This window comes from Saimiri boliviensis, chromosome 8, assembly GCF_048565385.1.
Source record: "Saimiri boliviensis isolate mSaiBol1 chromosome 8, mSaiBol1.pri, whole genome shotgun sequence".
NCBI lineage: Eukaryota > Metazoa > Chordata > Mammalia > Primates > Cebidae > Saimiri > Saimiri boliviensis.
This window is the reverse complement of record NC_133456.1, coordinates 74,130,172-74,154,382: the sequence shown is the minus strand read 5'-3', so window position 1 is coordinate 74,154,382 and position 24,211 is coordinate 74,130,172. Positions and strand designations below refer to the sequence as shown.

Genomic DNA, 24,211 nt, shown 5'->3' with positions numbered 1-24,211 from the left:
ACAATGTTTTTTTCTAGTCAGCTTTTTCTAGCCAATTTGTTCTTTGAACTACTCTAGTCTTCTACTAATAAACACTGTTAGAAAAGCAACCTTAGGCCAGGCATGGTGGCTCATGTCTGTAACCTCAGCACTTTGGGAGGCTGAGGCAGATGGATCACCTGAGGTCAGGAGTTCGAGACCAGTCTGGCCAACATGATGAAACCCCGTCTCCACTAAAAATACAGAACAATTAGCTGGGCATGGTGGTGGGTGCCTGTAATCCCAGCTACGTGGGAAGCTGAGGCAGGAGAATTATTTGAACTCGGGAGGCGGAGGATGCGGTGAGCCGAGACCGCACCATTGCACTCCAGCCTGGGCTAGAAGAGTGAAATTCCACTTTAAAAACCAAAACAAAATAAAAATAAAAGAAAAGCAATTCTAGAGCATTCCATCCAGAAGGCAATACAGCCTCCCTGGACACTATTCTAGCATGGAAAAAAAGGTTCCAGAAGAGTTTTCAAGCTTACCCAGGGTACAGTCAGTCTACATGGCCTTCTCCTGTGGGGACAGGAATACCCTCTCTGTGCATGCAAACTCAGCTGGGGAGAGGGTCCACAGTGAACCCAGAGACCCCCCTGCCAAGTGAACCTTGCAGAGTGACCCCTTCCCACAAGTCATGTCTGTAAACGCCCTCACTCCACACCTGGGCTCTTGTGTGCACGTACGGCAGGTGGAGTGAGGTAACAGAAACCGCGGAGGCTGCTTGGATATTTGCTAGGGATTAGTACAAATATTCCAGGTAGTTAGGACTTTGAAACGGGATGGCCATGAGGATTTTCTAATTTTTTCCAAAAGGAAAAATCCAAGTTAACAGCAGGGCATGGTGTAGACAAGTGTTCTTTTTTTTTTTTTTTTTTTTTTTGAGACGGAGTTTCACTCTTGTTACCCAGGCTGGAGTGCAATGGCGCGATCTCGGCTCACCGCAACCTCCGCCTCCTGGGTTCAGGCAATTCTCCTGCCTCAGCCTCCTGAGTAGCTGGGATTACAGGCACGTGCCACCACGCCCAGCTAATTTTTTTTGTATTTTTAGTAGAGACGGGGTTTCACCATGTTGACCAGGTTGGTCTCGATCTCTCGACCTTGTGATCCACCCGCCTCGGCCTCCCAAAGTGCTGGGATTACAGGCTTGAGCCACCGCGCCCGGCCGAGACAAGTGTTCTTAACCTTGATTGTATGTTAGCATTACCTAAGGAGTTTAACACAATACTGATGCTGGGGTCCCACCCTGGATCGATTAAGGCAGAATGTGAAGGCCATTCTCTAGGGCTAGGGACAGAGGAGCGCAAGAGGTCCCTCTGGACATCACACAAAGAAGGACATTCACCTGCTTAGTGACACAGTCAGTCATGGGGCAAGCCCAGGTCTATGCAATTTAGGGGCCCCATTGGAGTTCTTCAAGAAGCATATTGCGCGGTGGCTCACGCCTGTAATCCCAGCACTTTGGGAGGCTGAGGCAGGCGGATCATGAGGTCAGGAGATCGAGACCATCCTGGCCAACACGGTGAAACCCCATCTCTACGAAAAATACAAAAATTAGCTGGGCGTGGTGGAGCGTACCTGTAATCCCAGCTACGCGGGAGGCTGAGGCAGGAGAATCACTTGAACCCAAGAGTCAGTGGTTGTAGTGAGCCGAGATCGTGCCACTGCACTCTAGTGTGGCAACAGAGCAAGACTCTGTTTCAAAAAAAGAAAGAAAAAAAGAAAGTATATTGCTTTGCAACAGTGATGCTATTTTAGGTATGAACTTGAATCTGTTTCAATCTAGAAAAATGAATGTATTACTGACAAATGTCAGTGTTATTTTTAGCCCATACCAGGGTGTGCCACCTCCTAAGCCCCAACCCTGCTACTGAGAACCAGTAAAGGGGAGAACCCCTGGAGGGTCCTGTTGCCGGCCCTCCAGCTCTTAGGCCGGAAAGATGGGTAGCCCCGTGAGCCCTTACCACAGGGGATGGAGAAGGGAGGGAGGTTCTCTCAGAGGTGATGGATGCAGTCAAACCCACTGTTCTCACTACCTCAGTTGCTTTTACAGCTTATATAATACATGATAATCTTCCATTTTTTCCAACTTGTCTTATAGGCTATTATGCCGATAATTGGAAAGACAATTTAAGGGAGAAAGATCCTCCAATGACGAAGGCGTTCTTTGACACAGCGGAGGAGAAGCCATTCTGCAGTGAGTGGTGGATGTGGTAGTTTGCTGTTGCCTAACTCTTATTTTGGGGATGGCTAAGTCTCAGCTTCCTAGCTACTTCCTGGCAAATGAGAGCCATGATGGAGCATCAGCTTTGGAGCTGGAAGGGCCTAGGTCGAATCCTGAGTCTGCCCCCTAATGGTCGTGGGACGTTGGTCAAGTCATTAGACTTCTCATCAGTGTCCTGACTGGTAAAATGGGGGTAATAATGCCTGTCTTCTGGAATATTAGGTTTAATTTAATACAATTTAAAAATATGAATCTAATAAAATCTCAACAAATCAGATTTGTTCAGTTTCACTGGATGATCATTCTAATCACTAAGATCTTCCAGAAAATTGCTTGATTCCCCAAGAGGCATGAAATTGAGACTAGGAAAAATCAGGTGTCAGCCATATCTACAGGTCAGTTCCAACTCTAAAGCAAACGTGATGACCTAAAGGCATCAGGAGGTTGAGTATTCCAGATGGGAACTAAATGGGGCAGCCGATGATTAGATGCCTTGGGAAGCAACTAGAATTTCCCTGGGAAGATGTGTTTTTCCTATTGTCTTGTGCCCATTTTCACTTTCCTTGGGGACAACTATTTTATTATTATTATTTTTTTGGACAGAGTTTCACTCTGTGCCCAAGCTGAAGTGTAGTGGCGCAATCTCAGCTCACTGCAACCTCTGCCTCCCAGGTTCAAGCGATCCTCCTGCCTTAGCATCCCAAGTACCTGAGACTACAGGTGTGCCACCATGCCTGGATAAGTTTTGTATTTTTAGTAGAGACGGGGTTTTGCCATGTTGGCCAGCTGGTCTCAAACTCCTGACCTCAGGTGATCTGCCCGCCTAGGCCTCCCAAAGTGCTGGTATTACAGGCATGAACACTTGGCCTATTTTAATTTTTTTTTTGAGACAGGGTCTTGTTCTGTCACCCAGGCTAGAGTGCAGTGACACAATAATGGCATACTGCAGCCTCAACCTCCTGGACTCAAGCAATCCTCCTGCCTCAGCCTCCTAAGTAGCTGGGATTTCAGGCATGGGCCACCATGCCCAGCTAACCGTTTTTTTTTTTTTTTTTTAATTTCTTTTAGAGACAGAGTCTCACTATGTTGCCGAGGCTGGTCTTGAACGCTTGGGCTCAAGCAATCCTCCTGCCTCAGTGCTGGGATTACAGGCATGAGCCTCCATGCCACATGTGAACAACTCTTTTAGAAGAATCTGCATGCCAGGCACGGCGGCTCACACCTGTAATCCCAGCACTTTGGGAGGGCAAGGCACTCAGATCACTTGAGGCCAGGAGCTGGAGACCATCCTGGCCAACATGGTGATACCCCATCTCTACTAAAAATACAAAACAACAACAAAAAGAAATAAATAAATTAGCTGGGTGTGGTGGTGCTTGTAATCCCAGCTACTCAGGATGCTGAGGCCGGAGAATCGCTTGAACCCAGGAAGTGGAAGTTGCAGTGAACAGAGATCGCATCACTATTACTCCAGCCTGGGCAACACAGAAAGACTCTTACTTAAAAAAAAAAAAAAAAAAAGCCTGCAGATCACGGGGTTTTCCTCTTTCTTTGGACCCTTGTGTGGCAGCCCAGGATCTGGCACCAGCCTGGTCTACGTGGGGCAAGGCCCTAAGCAATTTAGGCCATAAAATGGCAACTCCAGGATGAGGACTAACCTTTGGTCCTTCGTGGGATTGTAATCTCCCTGATTAGTTCCTGTTGCAGCATGTTTTAATTTTATGGGTTTTCTTTCCCCCCCGAGATGGGATCTAGCTCTGTTACCCAGGCTGGAGTGCAGTGGCACGATCTCGGCTCACTGCAACCTCCACCTCCCGGGTTCAAGCGATTCTCCTGCCTCAGCCTCCCGAGTAGCTGGGATTACAGGCGTCCACCACCACGCCCAGCTACTTTTTGTATTTTTAGTAGAGACAGGATTTCACCGTGTTGGCCAGGCTAGTCTCGAACTCCTGACCTCGTCATCTGCCTGCCTTGGCCTCCCAAAGTGCTGGGATTACAAGTGTGAGCCACTGCACCCAGCCTCTTTTTTTTAAACCCACAAGACATTATTCGGGCAATATTTGTATAGATGTACCCACATATTTACCACTTTTTTTTCCCTCTGAGTCTGCTGGTTAGGGAATGCGGCTTTATTTTTATTGTCCTTTCTTGCATTTTGTAAATACAGAAAGTATGCTGAGTAATAATGGGGTGGGGGGAGTCTAGAGTATGGCAGGAACTTCTAGAAAGGAGAGCTGACTTAGTCTGGGGGTCAGGGAAGGTCTCCTGTGGGAATGACATTAGGCTGAAACCTGAAAGCTAGGTTCACAGAGCTGGCAAAGTAAGAGTGCCCGGTGGGTGAGCCTTCACAGTGCAGGAAGTGCAGGTGGTTGGGCATGACTGGGAAAAGCATGAGGGAGGCCGGATAGGCTGGTGGACATGGCCTGAACTGTGGAAAACCATCTCAGCCAAGGAGGGTCTCCAAATGGCCCCTTAGTGGGTTCCATCTAAAATGGGCAGGAATTGAGGTGAACCATATTCCACCATAGGCCCTGAGACTTTGCAATACCTGGAATCACAGGTTCAACGATGATGCCTGATCATGGTGACTGGAAACCAGTGAACTGCTGTGACTCATGCCATCTTTACCAAAGAGAAGAGAAGGGAATATCAGAAACTTCTGCCCTGGATCTTTGCAGAGAAAGAGGGAAAGAGACTCAGTTATTAGGGAAGTTCAGCTTTTAGAAACCCTTCAGGGGATCAGTTGGGAGTATCTCCCTCTTAACGTGTTCCCTCTGTTTTGCAGTGTATCATTACTTTGTGGATATCATAACATGGAACAGGAACATCAGAAGAGGGGACATTACAATCAAATTGAGAGACAAAGCTGGAAACACCACAGAATCCAAAATCAATCAGTAAGTTGAGTTACAATTGTCTGCAGTGTGCTATTTCCTTTTCTGCTCAGAGAACTTCAATCACAGACCCACCTACTTTCTTATTTATAAATCTGTGCTTTTCCTTGTTGTATAAAAGATAGAAAGAGAGCCACGGTCTAGCTGCTTCCCTGGCTCTGGATCTCCCAGGCTCCTTACAAACGGGATTGGTGCAAGCGTCTTCTTTCCTTCCCTCCTTCTTTCTCTTCTTCCTTCCTTTCCCTGCCCCCCTTTTCCTTCCCTTCCTCTCTCTTTCCCTCCCTATCTCCTGTTCTTCTCCTCCTTACTTCCTTTCATTAAACACGTAAAAGTATTTCTTGTCTGCTATAAAGGATTTAAACAATAAAGGAATATGCTGATTTCATCATCCCACGTTGTAACATATGTCAAAACATCACGTTGTATCCCCTAAATCTATATGATTATGATTTCTCATTATCAATAAAAAATAGCGATTTTTTAAAAAAGGAACTGGTAACAGAAAAGTACAAGTCCCTGCCCCAACTTACCAACAGTCTCACCCCCAAAGGCAAAAGGCAGCCCTACCCACACACGTTTCTATTCTTTCATGAGCTCATAATATATATGTAAACGTATATAATACGTATGTAACCTATATATGTGTGTTTGTATATATATGTTTCTGAAACTCAGGAAATGCAATTTGCGGCCAAGCATGGTGGCTCATGCCTGTAATCCCAGCACTTCGGGAGGTTGAGGCAGGCAGATCACCTGAGGTCGGGAGCTCAACACCAGCCTGGCCAACAAGGTGAAACCCCATCTCTACTAAAATACAAAAATTAGCCAGGTGTGGTAGCCTGTGCCTGTAGTCTCAGCTGCTCAAGAGGCCGAGACAGGAGAATTGCTTGAACCTGGGAGGCAGAGGTTGCAGTGAGCCGGGATCATGCCATCGTACTCCAGCCTAGGCAACAGAGCAAGACTCTATCTCAAAACAAAAAGAAAAGAAGGCCGGGCTCGGTGGCTCAAGCCTGTAATCCCAGCACTTTGGGAGGCCGAGGCGGGTGGATCACGAGGCCGAGAGATCGAGACCATCTTGGTCAACATAGTGAAACCCCGTCTCTACTAAAAATACAAAAAACTAGCTGGGCGTGGTGGCGCGTGCCTGTAATCCCAGCTACTCAGGAGGCTGAGGCAGGAGAATTGCCTGAGCCCAGGAGGCAGAGGTTGCGGTGAGCCGAGATCGCGCCATTGCACTCCAGCCTGGGTAACCAGAGGGAAACTCCGTCTCAAAAAAAAAAAAAAAAAAAAAAAAAAAGGAGAGGTAATCTGCAATAAAAATTGGAAACGTTCTAAAAATCTAACAATAGGAAAATGGTTAATGTAAATATTTCCATATAATAGAATATTAGCCGTACATTGAAGTCATTTATAAAACATAGAAAATACTTATAATGTGCTAAGCAAAAAATGTAGAATGTCAGATTACATAAAGCAGAATATTAGCTCAACAATGTAAAAATAAATGAAAAAGAAACATGCCAAAATGTTACATTGCCCTTTGGGCGGTGGGAATTTGAGTGCTTTTTTTCAACTTTTCTTTTAACTTTCTGATGGTTATACACATATATGTGTTAATTAATACTTTAGAAAATCTTTTACTATCAGGAAAAGGGAGAGAGGAGGCTTTGAGCAAAGGAATTTGCAGCTCATTTGATTCAGGAAGTGTTTTCTGGGGCCTATTGTTTACTAAGCTCTGGGGTTGTCTCTTGGCCACATCCGTAGAAGACTGCATAGAATGTCACCTGAAAATGGCAGTGCCTTATGGGTTGATTGTGTAGCTAAATAGAGAAAGTGGGTGTGGGGTGGGTGATTTGTGGGTGGCGTTTTTAAAAGCATTTTTGGATCCTAATATTAACATCCTGGCTGGGCGTGGTGGCTCACGCCTGTAATCCTAGCACTTTGAGAGGCTGAGGTGGGTGGATCACCTGAGGTCAGGAGTTCAAGATCAGCCTGGCCATCATGGTGAAACCTCATCTTAAAAAAAAAAAATTAACATCCTTTGTTTATTGAACTAAGCATGTTACAAATTGGCTAATACAAGGCTTACCAAAACCCTATGAATGAAGTTCTATTACCATTCTTATTTCATCTATGAAGAAACTGAGGCTCAGAGAGACAAAGTGATTTGGCCAGTATCACACAGCTGATCAATGTGAATCAGGTGAAATCAGAAGCAGGTCAATCCAACCCCAGCACCGACATAATTTTAATCACTACTTTATATCCCTCCCAGGAAGCTGTATTGCTCCTTCTGCCTCCTCCGTACTTGAAGGTTGGGAGAGAGGTGGGGTTTTTTCCTTTTTTTTAGGGTTCCCTGTTGATGTGTTTCGTAGCTAATGTTCCCAAACCCACGGTGGGACAGCATTTTCAGGGAGAGCACCGCTAGGGGGTACATTTTGAGGCATCTTCAGTGAGGAAGCTAGAGCAGAGATCTCATCTAGAATTTAGAATTTTAGATTTGGAGATTCCAAGAACCAGCAGGGGAGATTGTGCAATTATATAATGAAATTTTCTCACCTAGCAAAACGTAAGTATTCTGTCAATAATTTGTTACATATTTGCTTTACATATGTCTTAGAATTTTCTTTTTTTTTTTCTTGCAACAGGGTGGCACTTTGTCAAACAGGCTGGAGTGCAGTGGCAAGATCATGGCTCTGTAGCGCAACCTTCTGGGCTCAAGCCATTCTCTTGGCTCAGCCTCCGGAGTAGCTGGGACTACAAGTGAGCCACCACGCCTAGCTACTTTTAAATTTTTTTTGTAGAGATGAGATATCACTATTGCCCGGGGTTGTCTTAAACTCCTGAGCTCAAGTGATTCTCCTGTCTTGGCCTCCCAAAGTGCCGGGGTTACAGACAGGAGCCACCACACTCAGTTGAAATTTTAATTTTATATAGTGAAGGTCTCCCAGGCAGGAATTCCTAAATTTGTATCTTGATTAAGATAGATACCTTAACATCTTTTTGTTTTATTAGACGAGTCTTGTTCTGTTGCCCAGGCTGCAGTGCAGTGTCATGGTCTCCGCTCACTACGACCTCCCCCTCTTTGGTTCAAGTGATTCTCCTGCCTCAGCCTCCCGAGTAGCTGGGATTACAGGCATGTGCTACCACGCCCAACTAGTTTTTTGTATTTTTAGTAGAGACAGGGTTTCACCATGTTGGCCAGGCTGGTCTTGAACTCCTGACCTTGTGACCCACCCTCCTTGGCCTCCCAAAAGTGCTGGGATTATAGGTGTGAGCCACGGCGCCCGGCCTCAAAACCTTAACATCTTTAATGCACTTTCTTTTTTTTTTTTTTTTTGAGACGGAGTTTTGCTCTTGTTACCCAGGCTGGAGTGGAATGGCGCGATCTCGGCTCACCGCAACCTCCGCCTCCTGGGTTCAGGCAATTCTCCTGCCTCAGCCTCCTGAGTAGCTGGGATTACAGGCACGCACCACCATGCCCAGCTAATTTTTTGTATTTTTAGTAGAGACGGGGTTTCACCATGTTGACCAGGATGGTCTCGATCTCTTGACCTCGTGATCCACCCGCCTCGGCCTCCCAAAGTGCTGGGATTACAGGCTTGAGCCACTGCGCCCGGCCCCCACTTTCTTATTTTAGTCATATTTGTGAAAACATCACTACTAATCAGCAAATATGTACAAAAAGGAAATAGTTGTTCAATTACACGGAGAGATTATGGATACTGTTCTCTTTTTCAATATGAACTTTAACATTTTATCATTGTTTTTACAATTTAAGAAAAAGAAAATGCTATTAGAGCATGTGCCCTGAGTTGATCCAGTCTCACCAGACTATGGGAATAGATGAAGTCACAGTCAAGGTTATTATCGGCCCGGTGACTCTCCCTGTATTCTTATATTTATATTTGTTTTTCTAAAAAAATCATTTTAAAAGGCTGGGTGTAGTGGCTTACTCCTATAATCCCAGCACTTTGGGGGGCTGAGGTGGGAGGATAGCTTGAGCCAAGATGTTTAAACCAGCTTGGGCAATATAGCAAGGCCCTGTCTGTACAGGGACAAAAGAAACAAAAGAAACTAGTTAGCTGGGCTTGGTGGTATGGGCTTGTAGTCCCAGCTACTCGAGAGGCTGAGGCAAGAGGATCACTTTAATCCAGGAGTTCAAAGCAACAGTGAGCTATGATTACACCACTGTACTCCAGCCTGAGTGACAGAGTGAGACACTGTCTCAAAAAAATAAAAATAAAAATTGAGATTTAATTCACATAATATTCACCCCCCACCCCAAATTTTTTTTTTGAGGCAGAGTCTTACTCTGTTTCCCAGGTTGGAGCGCAGTGGCACGATCTCAGCTCACTGCAACCTCCACCTCCTGGGTTTAAGTGATTCTCCTGCCTCAGCCTCCTGAGTAGCTGGGGACTACAGGCATGTGCCACCACATCAGCTAATTTTATATTTTTAGTAGAGATGGGGTTTCAGCATGTTGGCCAGGCTGGTCTCAAACTCCTGACCTCAGATGATCCGCCTGCCTCGGCCTCCCAAAGTGTTGAAATTACGGGCGTGAGCCATTGTGTCCGGCCACATTCACCTTTTAAAGTATACAATTTGGCTGGATGCAGTGTGGCTTATGCCTGTAATCCCAGCACTTTGGGAGGCCAAGGCATGGGGAATCACTTGAGGTCAGGAGTTCGAGACCAGCCTGAGCAACACGGCGAAACCCCATCACTACAAAAAATATAAAAATTAGTTGGGTGTGGTGACATTTGCTTGTAGTCACAGCTACTCAAAAGGCTGGGAGGTGGGAGGATGGCTTGAGGAGGCAGAGGTTGCCGTGAGCCAGGATCATGCCATGGCACTCCAGCCTGGTCAACAGAGCCAGACCTGTCTCAAAAAAAAAATAAATAAATAAAAATTAAGTATACTATTTAGTAAGCTTTAATATATTCACAAAATGTACAACGGTCACCATCATTTAATTCTGGAACGTTTTCATCACCTTAAAAAAAACCCCTATACCCTTTAGTGGCAATTCTACATGTCTACTCCCTACCTGCTGGCAACTGCTAAGCTTTCTCTATGAATTTGCCTATTCTGGACATGTCACATAAAGAGAATCATGATATGTGGCCTTTTGTGCCTGGCTTCTTTTGGTTAATGTTTCCAAGATTCATCCAAGTTGTAGCATGTAGAAATACTTTGTTCCTTTTCATGGCCAAATAGTATTCCATTGGATTTATATATCACATTTAATTCATCACTCATGGCCATTTGGGTTGTTTCTACTTTTTGGCTATTATGAATAATACTGCAATGAACATTTGGACACAAGTTTTTATGTGACCATGTTTTCATTTCTCTTGGGTATATACCAGGAATGGAATTGCCGGGTCGTATGGTAATTCTATGTTGAACATTTTGAGGAATGCCAAACGTTTTTGGCAGTTGTACTATTTATCACATTCCCACCAGCAGTGTATGAGGGTTCCAATTTTTCCACATCCTTGCCAACACTTGTTATTGTCTGTCTTTTAAAGAAAATTCTTTTTTGGTTGGATGTGGTGGCTCATACCTGTAATCCCATCACTTTGGGGGTCTGAGGTGAGTGGATCACCTGAGGTCAGGAAGGAGTTTGAGACTAGCCTGGCCAACATGGTGAAACCCTATCTCTATTAAAAATACAAAAAATTAGCAGGGTATGTTGGGGCTCACCTATAATCCCGGCTACTCAGGAGGCTGAGCCAGGAGAATTGCCTGAACCCAGAAGGTGGAGGTTGCAGTGAGCCAAGAATGCACCACTGTATTCCAGCCTGGGCAATAAGAGCAAAACTCCATCTCGAAAAAGAAATTTTTATTGTAAAAATTAGTAACATAAAAGTTACCATTTTAATCATTTTTTGGGTGTAGTTTAGTAGTGTTAAGTATATTCACATTGTTGTGTAATAGATTTCCAGAACTTTTTCATCTTGTGAAACCAAAACTTTATACCCATTAAAAAACTCCCCTTCCCTCCACCCCAAAGTAAACATGATTCTACTTCCTCTTTCTGTGAATTTGACTATGTTAGATATCTTATGTAAGTGGAATCATACAGCATTTGTCTTTTTGTGTCTGGCTTGTTTCACTTAGCATAATGTCTTTGATGTTCATCCACATTGTAGCATGTAACAGGATTTCCCCTGCTTTTTTTTTTTTTTTTTTTTTTTCTTTTGAGACAGTCTCGCTCTGTTGCCCAGGCTGGAGTGCAGTGGCATGATCTTGGCTCACTGCAACCTCCACCTTCTGGGTTCAAGCGATTCTCCTGCTTCAGCCTCCTGAGTAGCTGGGACTATGGTCACACACCACCATGCCCAGCTAATTTTTGTATTTTTAGTAGAGATGGGGTTTCACTATATTGGCCAGGCTGGTCTTGAACTCCTGATCTCATGATCCACCTGCCTCAGTCTCCCAAAGTGCTGGGATTACAGGCATGAGCCTGCCTCAGTCTCCCGAGTAGCTAGGACTACAGGCACGTGCCACCATGCCTGACTAATTTTTTGCATTTTTAGCAGTGATGGTTTCAGTCTCCTGACCTTGTGATCCACCCGCCTCGGCCTCCCAAAGTGCTGGGATTACAGGCATGAACCACACCTGGCCAATTTCCTTCATTTTTAAGGCTGAATAATATTCCACTGTATGCACATAATCACATTTTGTTTATTTTTCCGTCAATGAACACTTGGCTTGCTTCCTCCTCTTGGCTGTTGTGACTAGTGCTGCTATGAACGTGGGTGTGCAAATGTCTCTTTGAGACTCTGCTTTCAATTCTTTTGGACATATATCCAGAAGTGGAATTTCTGGATCATATTGTAGTTCTATTTTTAATTTTTTGACACCACTATACTGTTTTCCATAATGGTTGCACAATTTTCCAATGCCACTGACGGTGCACACGGGTTTCAGTTTCTCCACATCCTCATCAACACTTGTCATGTTCCGTTATTTTGATACTAGCCATCTGAATGGGGGTGAGGGGATTCTGTGTCTTTTGAACATTTCCGTCACACTCTGAAGCACTTCCTAACTTTCTGGCATGCAGGGTGTTCCAGGATCACTTTGTATTTTCCTGTCCCAGCCCTGGAATCAATCTTTTCTCTAGGGAGCCCTGGTTTCTTTCAGTAGAGATGATATTAAGAAACCAAAATCTGGGTGCCTTTCAGATTAATTTTATTTGTGGAACTTTTGTACTCCATGGGACTTAGACATGATCCCAGTGGGGCTGAGGTGACAGATACCTCATCATGATCACCCCATTCCCAAAGTAAGGATTAATGTTGGCCAGGCTCAGTGGCTCACGCCTGTAATTCCAGCACTTTGGGAGGCTGAGGGTGGTGGATCACCTGAGGTTGGGAGTTCAAGACCAGCCTGGCCCCAATATGGTGAAAAATTAGCCAGGAGAGGTGGCGGGTGCCTGTAGTCCAAGCTATTTGGCTAGGGATGCATTTTAACGGGGGGCTGAGACACAAGAATGACTTGAACCTGGGAGCAGAGGTTGCAGTGAGCCAAGATCGCACTACTGCACTCCAGCCTGGGCGACAGAGCAAGACTCCATCTCAAAAAAAAAAAAAGGAGGATTAATGTCTAGAGCAACCCTTCTGTTCCTGAAGCTAGGGACTCCATGGTTCTTCCACCTCCCCAGAGACAGTGACTGAGCTGAACCTCTCCAGTGATGTACCTTACCCTCAATTTGGTTTTCCACCTGTAGAAAACATCTCTATACACTTGGAAAAAATGATCAGAACCTAGATTTGCCTCTTTTAAGGTTCATCTTGAGAGGGAGAACTAAAAAAAATACATGCTTAAGACCAATTCATTTAGCATCTAGCTTGACTAAAGATATATTTAAACATGTAGGGATGCATCTTCTTTTCCTTTCTTTTCTTTTTTTGAGATAGAGTCTCACTCTGTCACCCAGACTGGAGTGCAGTTGCACGATCTTGGCTCACTGCAACCTCCACCTCCTGGGTTTAAGCGATTCTCCTACCTCAGCCTCCTGAGTAGCTGGGACTATGGGCATGCGCCACCACGCCCAGTTAATTTTTGTATTTTTAGTAGAGAGGGTTTTCACCATATGGGCCAGGCTGGTCTTGAACTTTTGACCTTGTGATCCACCTGCCTCGGCCTCCCAAAGTGCTGGGATTACAGACGTGGGCCACCTCACCTGGCTAGGGATGTATTTTATTTTATTTTTTTTTTTTGAGACGGAGTTTTTGCTCTTGTTACCCAGGCTGGCGTGCAATGGCGCAATCTTGGCTCACTGCAACCTCTGCCTCCCGGGTTCAGGCAATTCTCCTGCCTCAGCCTCCTGAGTAGCTGGGATTACAGGCACGTGCCACCATGCCCAGCTAATTTTATTGTATTTTTTTTTTTTTTTTGAGACGGAGTTTCGCTCTTGTTGCCCAAGCTGGAGTACAATGACGCGATCTCGGCTCACCGCAACCTCCGCCTCCTGGGTTCAGGCAATTCTCCTGCCTCAGCCTCCTGAGTAGCTGGGATTACAGGCACACGCCACCATGCCCAGCTAATTTTTTGTATTTTTAGTAGAGACGGGGTTTCACCATGTTGACCAGGATGGTCTCGATCTCTTGACCTCGTGATCCACCCGCCTCGGCCTCCCAAAGTGCTGGGATTACAGGCTTGAGCCACCGCGCCTGGCATTTTATTGTATTTTTAGTAGAGACGGGGTTTCACCATGTTGACCAGGATGGTCTTGATCTCTTGACCTCGTGATCCACCCACCTCGGCCTCCCAAAGTGCTGGGATTACGGGCTTGAGCCGCAGCGCCCGGCCTAGGGATGCATTTTAATGGGAAAGATCATAACTTTGAACTCAGCCAGAACTGGGTTGGAATCTCTTCACTGCTACATAGAAGCCCTGTCACCTGGGGAGCTTGATCCCTGTAAGCGTCTATTTCTGTCTATTAAATGAGGAAGATAATGCTCCCCATCCCCTGCAGAATGTTTCAGGGGGTTGGAGAGATAAGTCAAGAGACAAGGACATCACCTGCCATTTAGTGAGAGTCATTAGCGGCGTATCTTTCTAAAGTCATTTTGGGGTCACTTACATAGCCCCTTGGAATCAGCAGACTTTGCCCATCAAAGTTGACTAGTTCTTGGGTGGTTACTATACTGCAGCCTGGGCAACAGCATGAGACCCTGTCTCAGAAAAAAAAACCAAAAACAAACAACTATGGGTGAAGTGGTTACCTGCTTCCCAATGACTTGCAGGCTTCAAAACTGCTCTCTCTCATTAGTAGTCTTTATCCATTTTCCTATATTATTTCTTCCTTCCAGTGAACCCACCACATTTCAGAAATATCACCAAGTGAGTTTACTTGCAAGATTTAATCAAGATCTGGAAAAGGTGGCTGCCATTTCCTTGGTGTTCTCTACAGGATCTGTAATTGGCCCGAGGTACCAGCTCAGGATCCTCCGAATGAAGTTAAGATCCCTTGCCCATCCGGAGAGGTGAGCCGAGGGCAGGGTTTGACAAAACCTGTTTTCCAAGGATACTGCTGGATCCTGTCCAATGTGCTTGGTCTGATGTTTTAATAAAACTCCATTATTCACAATGAAGAACACAATGGGTTTTCCCAAAATAGTTATGATTTTAAACAAGTAGCCCAGGCCAAGTGTAGCGGCTCATACCTAAAATCTCAGCACTTTGGGAGGCCAAGGTGGGAGGATTGCTTGAGCCAAAAAATTCTAGCCACTCTGGGCAACATAGGGAGACCCTGTCTGTACAAAAAAAGAAAAAGAATGAAATAAAACCCAAAATAGAAAACAAGTAGCCCAGCTGGGTTTGGTGGTGTATGCCTGTAATCCAAAAGTCAGGAGGCTGAGGTGAGAGGATCACTTGAGCCCAGCTGGAGTCCAGCCTGGGCCACATAGCAAGCTCCTATCTCAAAATAAAAACAAAAAAAAATTAAATAAAAATAAGCTGGGCACTGTGGCTTATGCCTATAATCTCAGCACTTTGAGAGGCCGAGGCGGGCGGATCATGAGGTCATGAGATCGAGGCCATCCTGGCCAACATGGTGAAACCCTGTCTCTCCTAAAAATACAAAAATTTGCCAGGCATGGTGGCATGTGCCTGTAGTCTCAGTTACCTAGGAGGCTGAGGCAGGAGAATCGCTTGAACCCGGAAGGCAGAGCGTGCAGTGAGCTAAGATTGCACCACTGCACTCCAGCCTGGCAACAGAGCAAGACTCCGTCTCAAAAAACAAACAGGGCCTGATGCGGTGGCTCACGCCTGTAATCCCAGCACTTTGGGAGGCCAAGAAGGGCGGATCATGAGGTCAAGAGATCGAGACCATCTTGGCCAACACGGTGAAACCCCGTCTCTACTAAAAATGCAAAAAATTAGCCGGACGTGGTGGCACATGCCTGTAATCTCAGCTACTTGGGAGGCTGAGACGGGAGAATTGCTTGAAGCCAGGAGGCGGAGGTTGCGGTGAGCCAAGACTGCGCCATTGCACTCCAGCCTGGGCAACAAGAGCGAAACTCCGTCTCAAAAAAAAAACGAACAAACAAACAAACAACAACAACAAACCTAAAAAACAAGTAGCCCAGTAATTCAAGAAAATTACACTGTATGTACTTAAGGATAGATCACCTACTCATCCAAGGAAACAATGTTATATGCTGAGAATTATACAGTTCTTCCCTAAACCACACTGCTTGTAAGTTGGTAATTTGTTGTAGAAAAGAAAGGTTTGTATAATTTGGGAAGCTGATAAAACAGAGCCTAGTATTAAGAAAAGGTACAGAAAATTGGAACATTTTATTCCCTTGGTCACAGGCACGTCCACCACGCCCAGCTAATTTTTTAATTTTTAGTAGAGACAAGTTTTCCCCACGTTGGCCAGGCTGGTCTTGAACTCCTGGCATCAAGTATCCACCTGCCTCAGCCTCTCAAAGTGCTGGATTAAAGGGGTGAGCCACCATGCCCTTGACAGTACAAAAGTAGTATATTAAATTTCTTAAATTTGATAATGGCAGTATAAATGGCCTTGTTCTTAGGAAATATACAATGAATTAAGGAGTAAATAATCTATTCTCAATTTCGTTAGAAAAATAAACAATGTGCCGGGCGCAGTGGCTCAAGCCTGTAATCCCAGCACTTTGGGAGGCCGAGGCGGGTGGATCACAAGGTCAAGAGATGGAGACCATCCTGGTCAACATGGTGAAACCCCGTCTCTACTAAAAATACAAAAAACTAGCTGGGCATGGTGGCGTGTGCCTGTAATTCCAGCTGCTCAGGAAGCTGAGGCAGGAGAATTGCCTGAACCCAGGAGGTAGAGGTTGCGGTGAGCCGAGATCGCGCCATTGCACTCCAGCCTGGGTAACAAGAGCGAAACTCTGTCTCAAAAAAAAAAAAAAAAAAAAAAAAGAAAAGAAAAATAAATAATGTATGTGTGGGGAGAGAGACAGATAAAGAGGGGGAGAAGGAGAGAAAGAATTTTTTTTTTTTTTTTTTTAAGTACAGAGCTGTACTGATGCGTATATTTTGTAACAAACGCCACTCTACCATATAGTCCTAGAATCTAACCTGTGGACAGAGAGGAGACAGGAAATGATGTGAGCAGTTAATACTTTATGAATTTCTTTTTCTCAAAAGTTTCGGGACCAGGTATGGTGGCTCATGCCTGTAATCCCAGCACCTTGGGAGGCCAAGGCAGGTGGATCACTTGAGGTCAGGAGTTCGAGATCAGCCTGGCTAATATGCTGAAACCCCTTCTCTACCAAAAATATAAAAAATTAGCCAGGCGGTGGTGGCATGTGCCTGTAATCACACCTACCTGGAAGGCTGAGGCAGGAGAATTGCTTGTACTCGGGAGGCAGAGGTTGCAGTGAGCCAAGATTGTACCACTGGGTGACAGAGTGAGATCCTGTCTTAAAAAAAAAGAAAGTTTAGGGTACTCTAAAACGTTTAGTAATACAAGTTTCTTCTAAGAGGATAGTCATTGCATCCTAAAACTTATTTATTTATTTATTTATTTATTTAATTTTTTTTGAGATGCAGTTTTGCTCTTGTTACCCAGGCTGGAGTGCAATGGCGCAATCTCGGCTCACCGCAACCTCCGCCTCCTGGGTTCAGGCAATTCTCCTACCTCAGCCTCTTGAGTAGCTGGGATTACAGGCACGCGCCACCATGCCCAGCTGATTTTTTTGTATTTTTAGTAGAGACGGGGTTTCACCATGTTGACCAGGATGGTCTCGATCTCTTGACCTCATGATCCACCCGCCTCGGCCTCCCAAAGTGCTGGGATTACAGGCTTGAGCCACCGTGCCCGGCCTTTTTTTTTTTTTTTTTTTTTTTTTTGAGACGGAGTTTCGCTCTTGTTACCCAGGCTGGAGTGCAATGGCGTGATCTCAGCTCACTGCAACCTCTGCCTCCTGGGTTCAGGCAATTCTCCTGCCTCAGTCTCCTGAGTAGCTGGGATTACAGGCACATGCCACCAGCCCAGCTAATTTTTGTATTTTTAGTAGAGACAGGGTTTCACCACGTTGACCAGGATGGTCTCAATTTCTTGACCTTGTGACCCACCCACCTCGGCCTCCCAAAGTGCTGGGATTACAGGCTTGAGCCACCGCACCCGGCTCTTCCTCTTTTTTTGAGACGGAGTCTTGCTCTGTCTCCCAGGCCAGAGTATAGTAGCGCAATCTTGGCTCACTGCAACCTCCGCCTCCTGGGTTCAAGCAATTCTCCTGCCTGAGCCTCCCGAGTAGCTGGGATTACAGGCATGTGCTACCATATCCAGCTAATTTTTTGTATTTTTAGTAGAGATGGGGTTTCAGTATGTTTGTCAGGCTGGTCTCGAACTCCTGGCCTCAGGTGATCTGCCAGCCTCAGCCTCCCAAAGTGCTGGGATTACAGGTGTGAGCTACCACGCCTGGCCTTACATCTTGCTTTCTCCTTGGTGTTTTACTTACCGTCAGCATTTTCTTCCTTTTTGTTTCTGAGGCAGAGTCATTCTGTTGCCCAGGCTGGAGTGCAGTGGCACAATCTCAGCTCACTGCAACCTCTACCTCCCAGGCTCAAGCAATGCCTCAGCCTCCCAAGCAGCTGGGAGGGTGGCACACACCACCACACCCGGCTAATTTTTTTGCATTTTTAGTAGAGACGGGGTTTCACCATGTTGATCAGGCTGGTCTCGAACTCCTCGTCTCAAGTATCCACCCGCCCTAGCTTCCCAAAGTGCTGGGATCACAGACATGAGCCACCGCACCTGGCTACCATAAGCATTTTCTATATTAAAAACAATTGCTAAATAATTTTATATATCTTACGGATTTAGTATAATTTACTAGACCATTGCATTTTAATAATTTCATTGACAAGGATATTTTCTCTTATTTTCCCAGGCCCCAGCTGTGTCGGTATGATCTTGTCCTGATGGAAAACGTTGAAACAGTTTTCCAACCTATTCTGTGCCCAAAGTTGCAGATGTAACTGTCGCCAGGACACATGGGTCAGTAATAGAAAGAAAGCTACAACCACGGGCTGTTTTAAAGCATCACCTCACCTTTTCTGCAAGGCACAAAAAAAACCCCAAAGCTTTTTTCAGTAGCATCTATGGATGTCACATTGTACAACATCAAACAACCTTGTGATTATAAAACGATCCTGGAAAGGGAGCCCCTAACTAGGGCAAGTCAGAAATAGCCAGGCTTGCAGCAGCCCAGAGCTGTGTCTGCTGCGTCCTGGGGCCTCCTTTGTTCCAACCTGTCAGTTCTGCTGCCTGTCACTTGGGTGGTTCTGCCCATCACGGCTCCAGGTCAAGCATCTTCAAGGGAAGGACGGACTGGAGGCCTCACTCTGCATTCTCTGTGCCAAATTTCTCCAGTTCCCGCACATAGAAGGGAATGAAACTGACTTGTACCACACCAGGCTGCTGTGTGGGTTTGGAGGCAAGTCTGTGAAGGCTTTTTTGAAATCCCGTGGGTCCACATCTATGAGATGTGTGATAAATGTGAATATGCTTTTATTTATTTTCATAGGGCTTATCTAATTTGCAATAAGAGAGCCTCTCTCTATCAACACCAGCTTCTCTCTTGGACTGTCTGATCTGGGAAGGCAAGAAAGCCACGTGCGGGCTCTCTGCCTTCTCTAAAGTGTTGTTGGAGCATAGAGGAGCTGGAGGAGGTGGGGATGGACTGACAGCTAAGAGAGTGGCTGCCGGGACTAGATGGTAAGTGCATGAGGAAAGAAGGGCAAGGAAGCCGTGGCCAGCCTCTCCGCACAGCGACAGGGCACGAGAGGGAAAAGCAGAGTTGGTTTTTCACCTAAGGTGGAGAAGGATCACTTTACAGGCAACCCACATTTCTTTTTTTTTTTTTTTTTGAGATGGAGTTTCGCTCTTGTTACCCAGGCTGGAGTGCAATGGCGCGATCTCGGCTCACCGCAACCTCCGCCTCCTGGGTTCAAGCAATTCTCCTGCCTCAGCCTCCTGAGTAGCTGGGATTACAGGCACACGCCACCATGCCCAGTTAATTTTTTGTATTTTTAGTAGAGACAGGGTTTCACCGTGTTGACCAGGATGGTCTCGATCTCTTGACCTCGTGATCCACCTGCCTTGGCCTCTCAAAGTGCTGGGATTACAGGCTTGAGCCACCGCGCCCGGCCTACATTTCTTTTTTTTTAAGACAGAGTTTCGCTTTTTTTGTTGCCCAGGCTAGACTGCAATGGTGTGATCTTGCTCACTGTAACCTCTGCCTCCTGGGTTAGAGCAATTCTCCTGCCTCAGCCTCCTGAGTAGCTGGGACTACAGGTGCCTGCCACTGCGCCCCGATAATTTTTGTATATTTAGTAGAGATGGGGTTTCACTATGTTGTCCAGGTTGGTCTCAAACTCCTGCCCTCAAGTGATCCGCCTACCTTGGCCTCCCAAAGTGCTGGGATTACAGGCGTGAGCCACGGCGCCCAGCCAGGCAACCCTCATTTTAAGCAACCCTTAAGAAATGTTCATGTTTCTTTATTACCAATGTAGTCTATGCTTATTGGAGGACATTTAGAAAATGCATAGGTGCAAAATAAAAAAAAATACTATCTATGATCCCACCTATTAAAGATAATTAATGTCAACCTTTGGAACAAGGCTGTCACGTGTTTTGCTACCTCATGACTCCAAAGCATGAACCAGTTTGCGCTTGGAGAATCTGAAGGTTCCAGTTTTAGGAATCCTTCGCTTCCCTGGAGGTAGATGTCATCTGTGAGTCTAGAATGACAGCAGTAGTCAAGTCAAGAGTTCCTGCAGGGCCGAGGCCAGGAAGAGGGGAGGACAATTCCTGGGACCAGTTGCCCCATTGTATGGGGAGGCACAATCTGTCCCACGGCCGAGGCCACTGCAGGAAGCTCTGTGGAGCGCCACACGCCTAGTCACCTCCTCCTACCCAAGTGATTGCTGCTTCAACTGCTGTCTGTGAAAATAGCCCTTGTTGTGAAGACCATGTTGGTCAGACTGGTCTCCAATCCTGACCTCAGGTGATCCGCCTGCCTCGGCCTCCCAAAGTGTTGGGATTACAGGCGTGAGCCACCACGCCCGGCCAAGAAATAGACTCTCTATGTCATAAATTATAGAAATCTGTAAATAGATTCCCATGTGGCACACCTTACAGGTTTACATTGGCAACAAATACAGGGTCTGTTTTGTTTAAGTGATGGATGACTGGACTCTGAGTGGAGCAAGCTCGTGGACGTCTTACCATCCTTCTCCTCCTTCCCACGTTTCCTCAGCAATTGTGGACAGAGAGATCAGTGTGCCGTAGGCCCTGGTTTCTTCTTAGAGTTTTATTGGTCCTGTATTCTGATTAGCATAGTCATTTTTTTGTTCTCTTTCCTTGCCTGGTAAGCAGGAGTCAAAATGATAGCAGGAAAATTCCAGAAATAGAATTTCTACCAATTCGTAAGCTCTGGGCTCCGGGGTCTTCTAGCTCAGTACCTGGCTCACTGTGGGATGGGCAGATGGATGAATGAAGGGATGAAGAAAAGTTTGTTCACCGGAGAGGAGATGAATTTCAGTAAGTTTCATATGACAGTGATCAAGAGAAATAAAGGCAGTTATAGGTGGGAACTCACTGTTCTCAAAATCTTTCTCCCAAGGGCCCCTGGAACTTTTGACTGTCTCTTGTTATCCTTACCTCTCCTCCCCTCCCTTTGTCAGTACCATGTATCTGTCTGAGTGCCAAATTCAAGACAATTACGTCACAGTCTGTCCTCTTCACTGGTGATCTCCTACTCATCATAAGGATCATGGCTGTTTTGCCAGTTCCTCAGGGAGTCTTCCTGGACCTCATCTCCATACAGAGGCTCCACACTGTGCCTCTCCTTCATAGCACTTTTTAGTTGTACTTTTAAAAAACATTTTCTTTCTCTCTTTTCCTCCCTCCTTCCTTCCTTCCCTTCCCTCCCTCCTTCCTTCTCTCTCTCTCCCCCGCCAATCCCAGGCTAAAGTGCAGTGGCAAAATCTTGGCTCACTGATCCTCCCCGGTTCCAGTGATTCTCCTGCCTCAGCCGCCTGAGTAGCTGGAACTACAGGGGCATGCCACCACGCCCAGCTAATTTTTGTATTTTCAGTAGAGATGGGGTTTCTCCCTATTAGCCAGGCTGATCTCGAACTCCTGACCTCAAGTGATCTGCTTGCCTTGGCCTCCCAAAGTGCTGGGATTATGGGTGTGAGCCACCTCACCTGGCCTGTTTTTTATTTTTTTTAACATTTTATTTGCATGATTATTTGATAAATATGTCTTTTCTCCTAGACTGGTCTTCAAGGCAGGAGCCGGGTGCCTACCATATACTCTGCATTCAGAAACATTTATTCAATGAACACTCTTTGTTATCTTCTGAGCCCCACGAAACCATGTTCAGTTGTGAGTGAAGACCTCCCCTCCACGCCAGCCATAGTCCATTTCCATGAGGGTGCCTAACCTTCTCTGCCTTAGACTTTTTTCTCAGATGTCTTCGTTACTATTGTCTCCATTGTCTTTGGAGGCCAAAAGCCCATTTCCCAGACATTCTGGAAAAGAGAGAAATTGGCTCTTTTGCCATTTCTTTTTTTTTTTTTTTTTTTGAGATGGAGTGTTGCTCTGTTGCCCAGGCTGAAGTGCAGTGATACGATCTCGGCTCACTGCAACCTCCACCTCCTGGGTTCAAGGTATTCTCCTGCATCAGCCTCCTGAGTAGCTGGGATTACAGGCACGTGCCACTACGCCTAGCTAATTTTTGTATTTTTAGTAGAGATGGGATTTCACCATGTTGGCCAGCTGGTCTTGAACTTCTGACCTCAGGTGATCCACCTGTCTCAGCCTCCCAAAGTGCTGAGATTACAGGTGTGAGCCACCATGCCCAGCCCCTTTGTCTTTCTTATCCCATCTTCCAGGTGGTCCCAACACCTCAGCAAGCTCACCTGTCCATAATCTAGGGATTTTGCCCTTAAAGCCTCATTTTAGCACCACTGCCAAAACCAGGCGTCCCTAAACTACGGCCCGCGGGCAGCATGCGGCCCCCTGAGGCCATTTATCCAGCCCCCCGCCGCACTTCAGGAAGGGGCACCTCTTTCATTGGTGGTCAGTGAGAGGAGCACAGTATGTGGCACCCTCCAACGGTCTGAGGGACAGTGAATTGGCCCCCTGTGTAAAAAGTTTGGGGACGCCTGGCCAAAACCCTCCAGGACCTTACAACATTACTGGAGGAGGCCAAGCTGTAGTTAAAACCCTCCCTTGTTTTGCTTTTCCATGACTCTGCCTTCCACCACTCACTTTGCTGCCAACTTTGTATGTTGCATTACTCCCTTCTCAGGCTGCTATGAAGAAATACCTGAGACTGGGTAATTTATAAAGGAAAGAGGTTTAATTGACTCACAGTTCTGCACGGCTGAGGAGGCCTCAGGAAACTTATCATGGTGGAAGGGGCGGCAAACACATCCTTCTTCACAGGGTGGCAGGAGAGAGAATGAGAGCTGAGTGAAGATGGAAGCCCCTTATAAAACCATCAGATCTCGTGAGAACTCACCATCACGAGAATAGCATGGGGAAACTGCCTCCATGATTCAGTTACCTCCTATCGGGTCCCTCCCACCACGTGTGGGGATTATGGGAACTACAATTCAGGATGAGATTTGGTGGGGGAAGGGACAGTCAAACCACATCATACACGCTTCTGTCACTGCTGTTACGCTGTGTTGTAATTTGTTTCCATGTCTTTAACTCCTCCAAGACTGTGAGCTCCACAAGAGGAGCTGCTGTTTGTTTTTGCCCCTCTAGCATCTAGCACAATGCTAGGCACAAAGTAGGTGCTCGATAAATGTCTGTTGGACAGAACGGAAGGGATCATGCTTAGGCACTTGGGGGAATCACCTCCATTCTGATTTAAACATCGGCACACTTAACTGTGTTATTTCTCAAGTCCTAAACCTAGAACCTCCTACCCTTGGACCCTTGCCCCTTGTTCTCATTCCTATAGAACTGTGTCATAGCCAAGGAGACTTTGGATGCCAGAAACAGAAATCCGCTGACACCCAAATTTAATAGATTATTGAGAGGTAGAGAGAGAAGACTTGTGGAAACCCAGGAAGAGGTGATCCGTCAAATAATCTCAGGAAAGGCAGAGATGGGGCAGCCCTAGAGCCTTCAGCAGCAAGAGGTCATGGGCCTTTATTAACCCTACTGCTCTGCCATGAATCTCTTTGACTGAGCTCAGCTCCCTTCATGGGGCAGCTTCCTTGGGTTCTTGGCCACTCACTGACTAGGTGGCCCAATTCCAAAGTCCAGGGACAGGAAACAGCCCTTGGCTCCTCCTCCTGCGGAGACATCTATCCAGTTCCATCAGTCCTGGTTGGGGTGGGGGTGGGGAAGCAAAATCACATAGTCTTCAGAGCGGCTTCTTTCAACTATTTTACTATTGTCTTCATTATCTTTGGAGGCCAATAGCCCATTTCCCAGACTTCCCGGAAAAGAGAGAGGTTGGCTCCTTTGTTACTTCTTGGGGAAGTCTGATTAAGACCAAAAACGTTGCCTGCTATTGACGAAGAGGCACAGTAA

At 46.1% G+C, this 24,211-nt stretch overlaps 1 protein-coding gene across 2 annotated transcripts in view; it reads left to right on the top strand.

Annotated features, from left to right (window-relative positions):
• LIPH (lipase H) overlaps positions 1–20,267 on the top strand; it is a 56,287-nt gene extending 36,020 nt beyond the window's left edge. The window contains exons 7-10 of one of the 2 annotated variants that reach the window (XM_010337669.3): positions 2,120–2,215; positions 5,028–5,139; positions 14,466–14,639; positions 18,540–20,267. In XM_010337669.3, the coding sequence (XP_010335971.1) occupies positions 2,120–2,215; positions 5,028–5,139; positions 14,466–14,639; positions 18,540–18,627 (470 nt within the window). In that variant the 3' untranslated portion in view covers positions 18,628–20,267. Of the gene's footprint in view, positions 1–2,119; positions 2,216–4,802; positions 5,008–5,027; positions 5,140–14,465; positions 14,640–18,539 lie in introns of those variants that run through there. The other variant, XM_074404664.1, reaches the window with a different exon arrangement.
• The last annotated feature ends 3,944 nt before the right edge of the window (positions 20,268–24,211 follow it).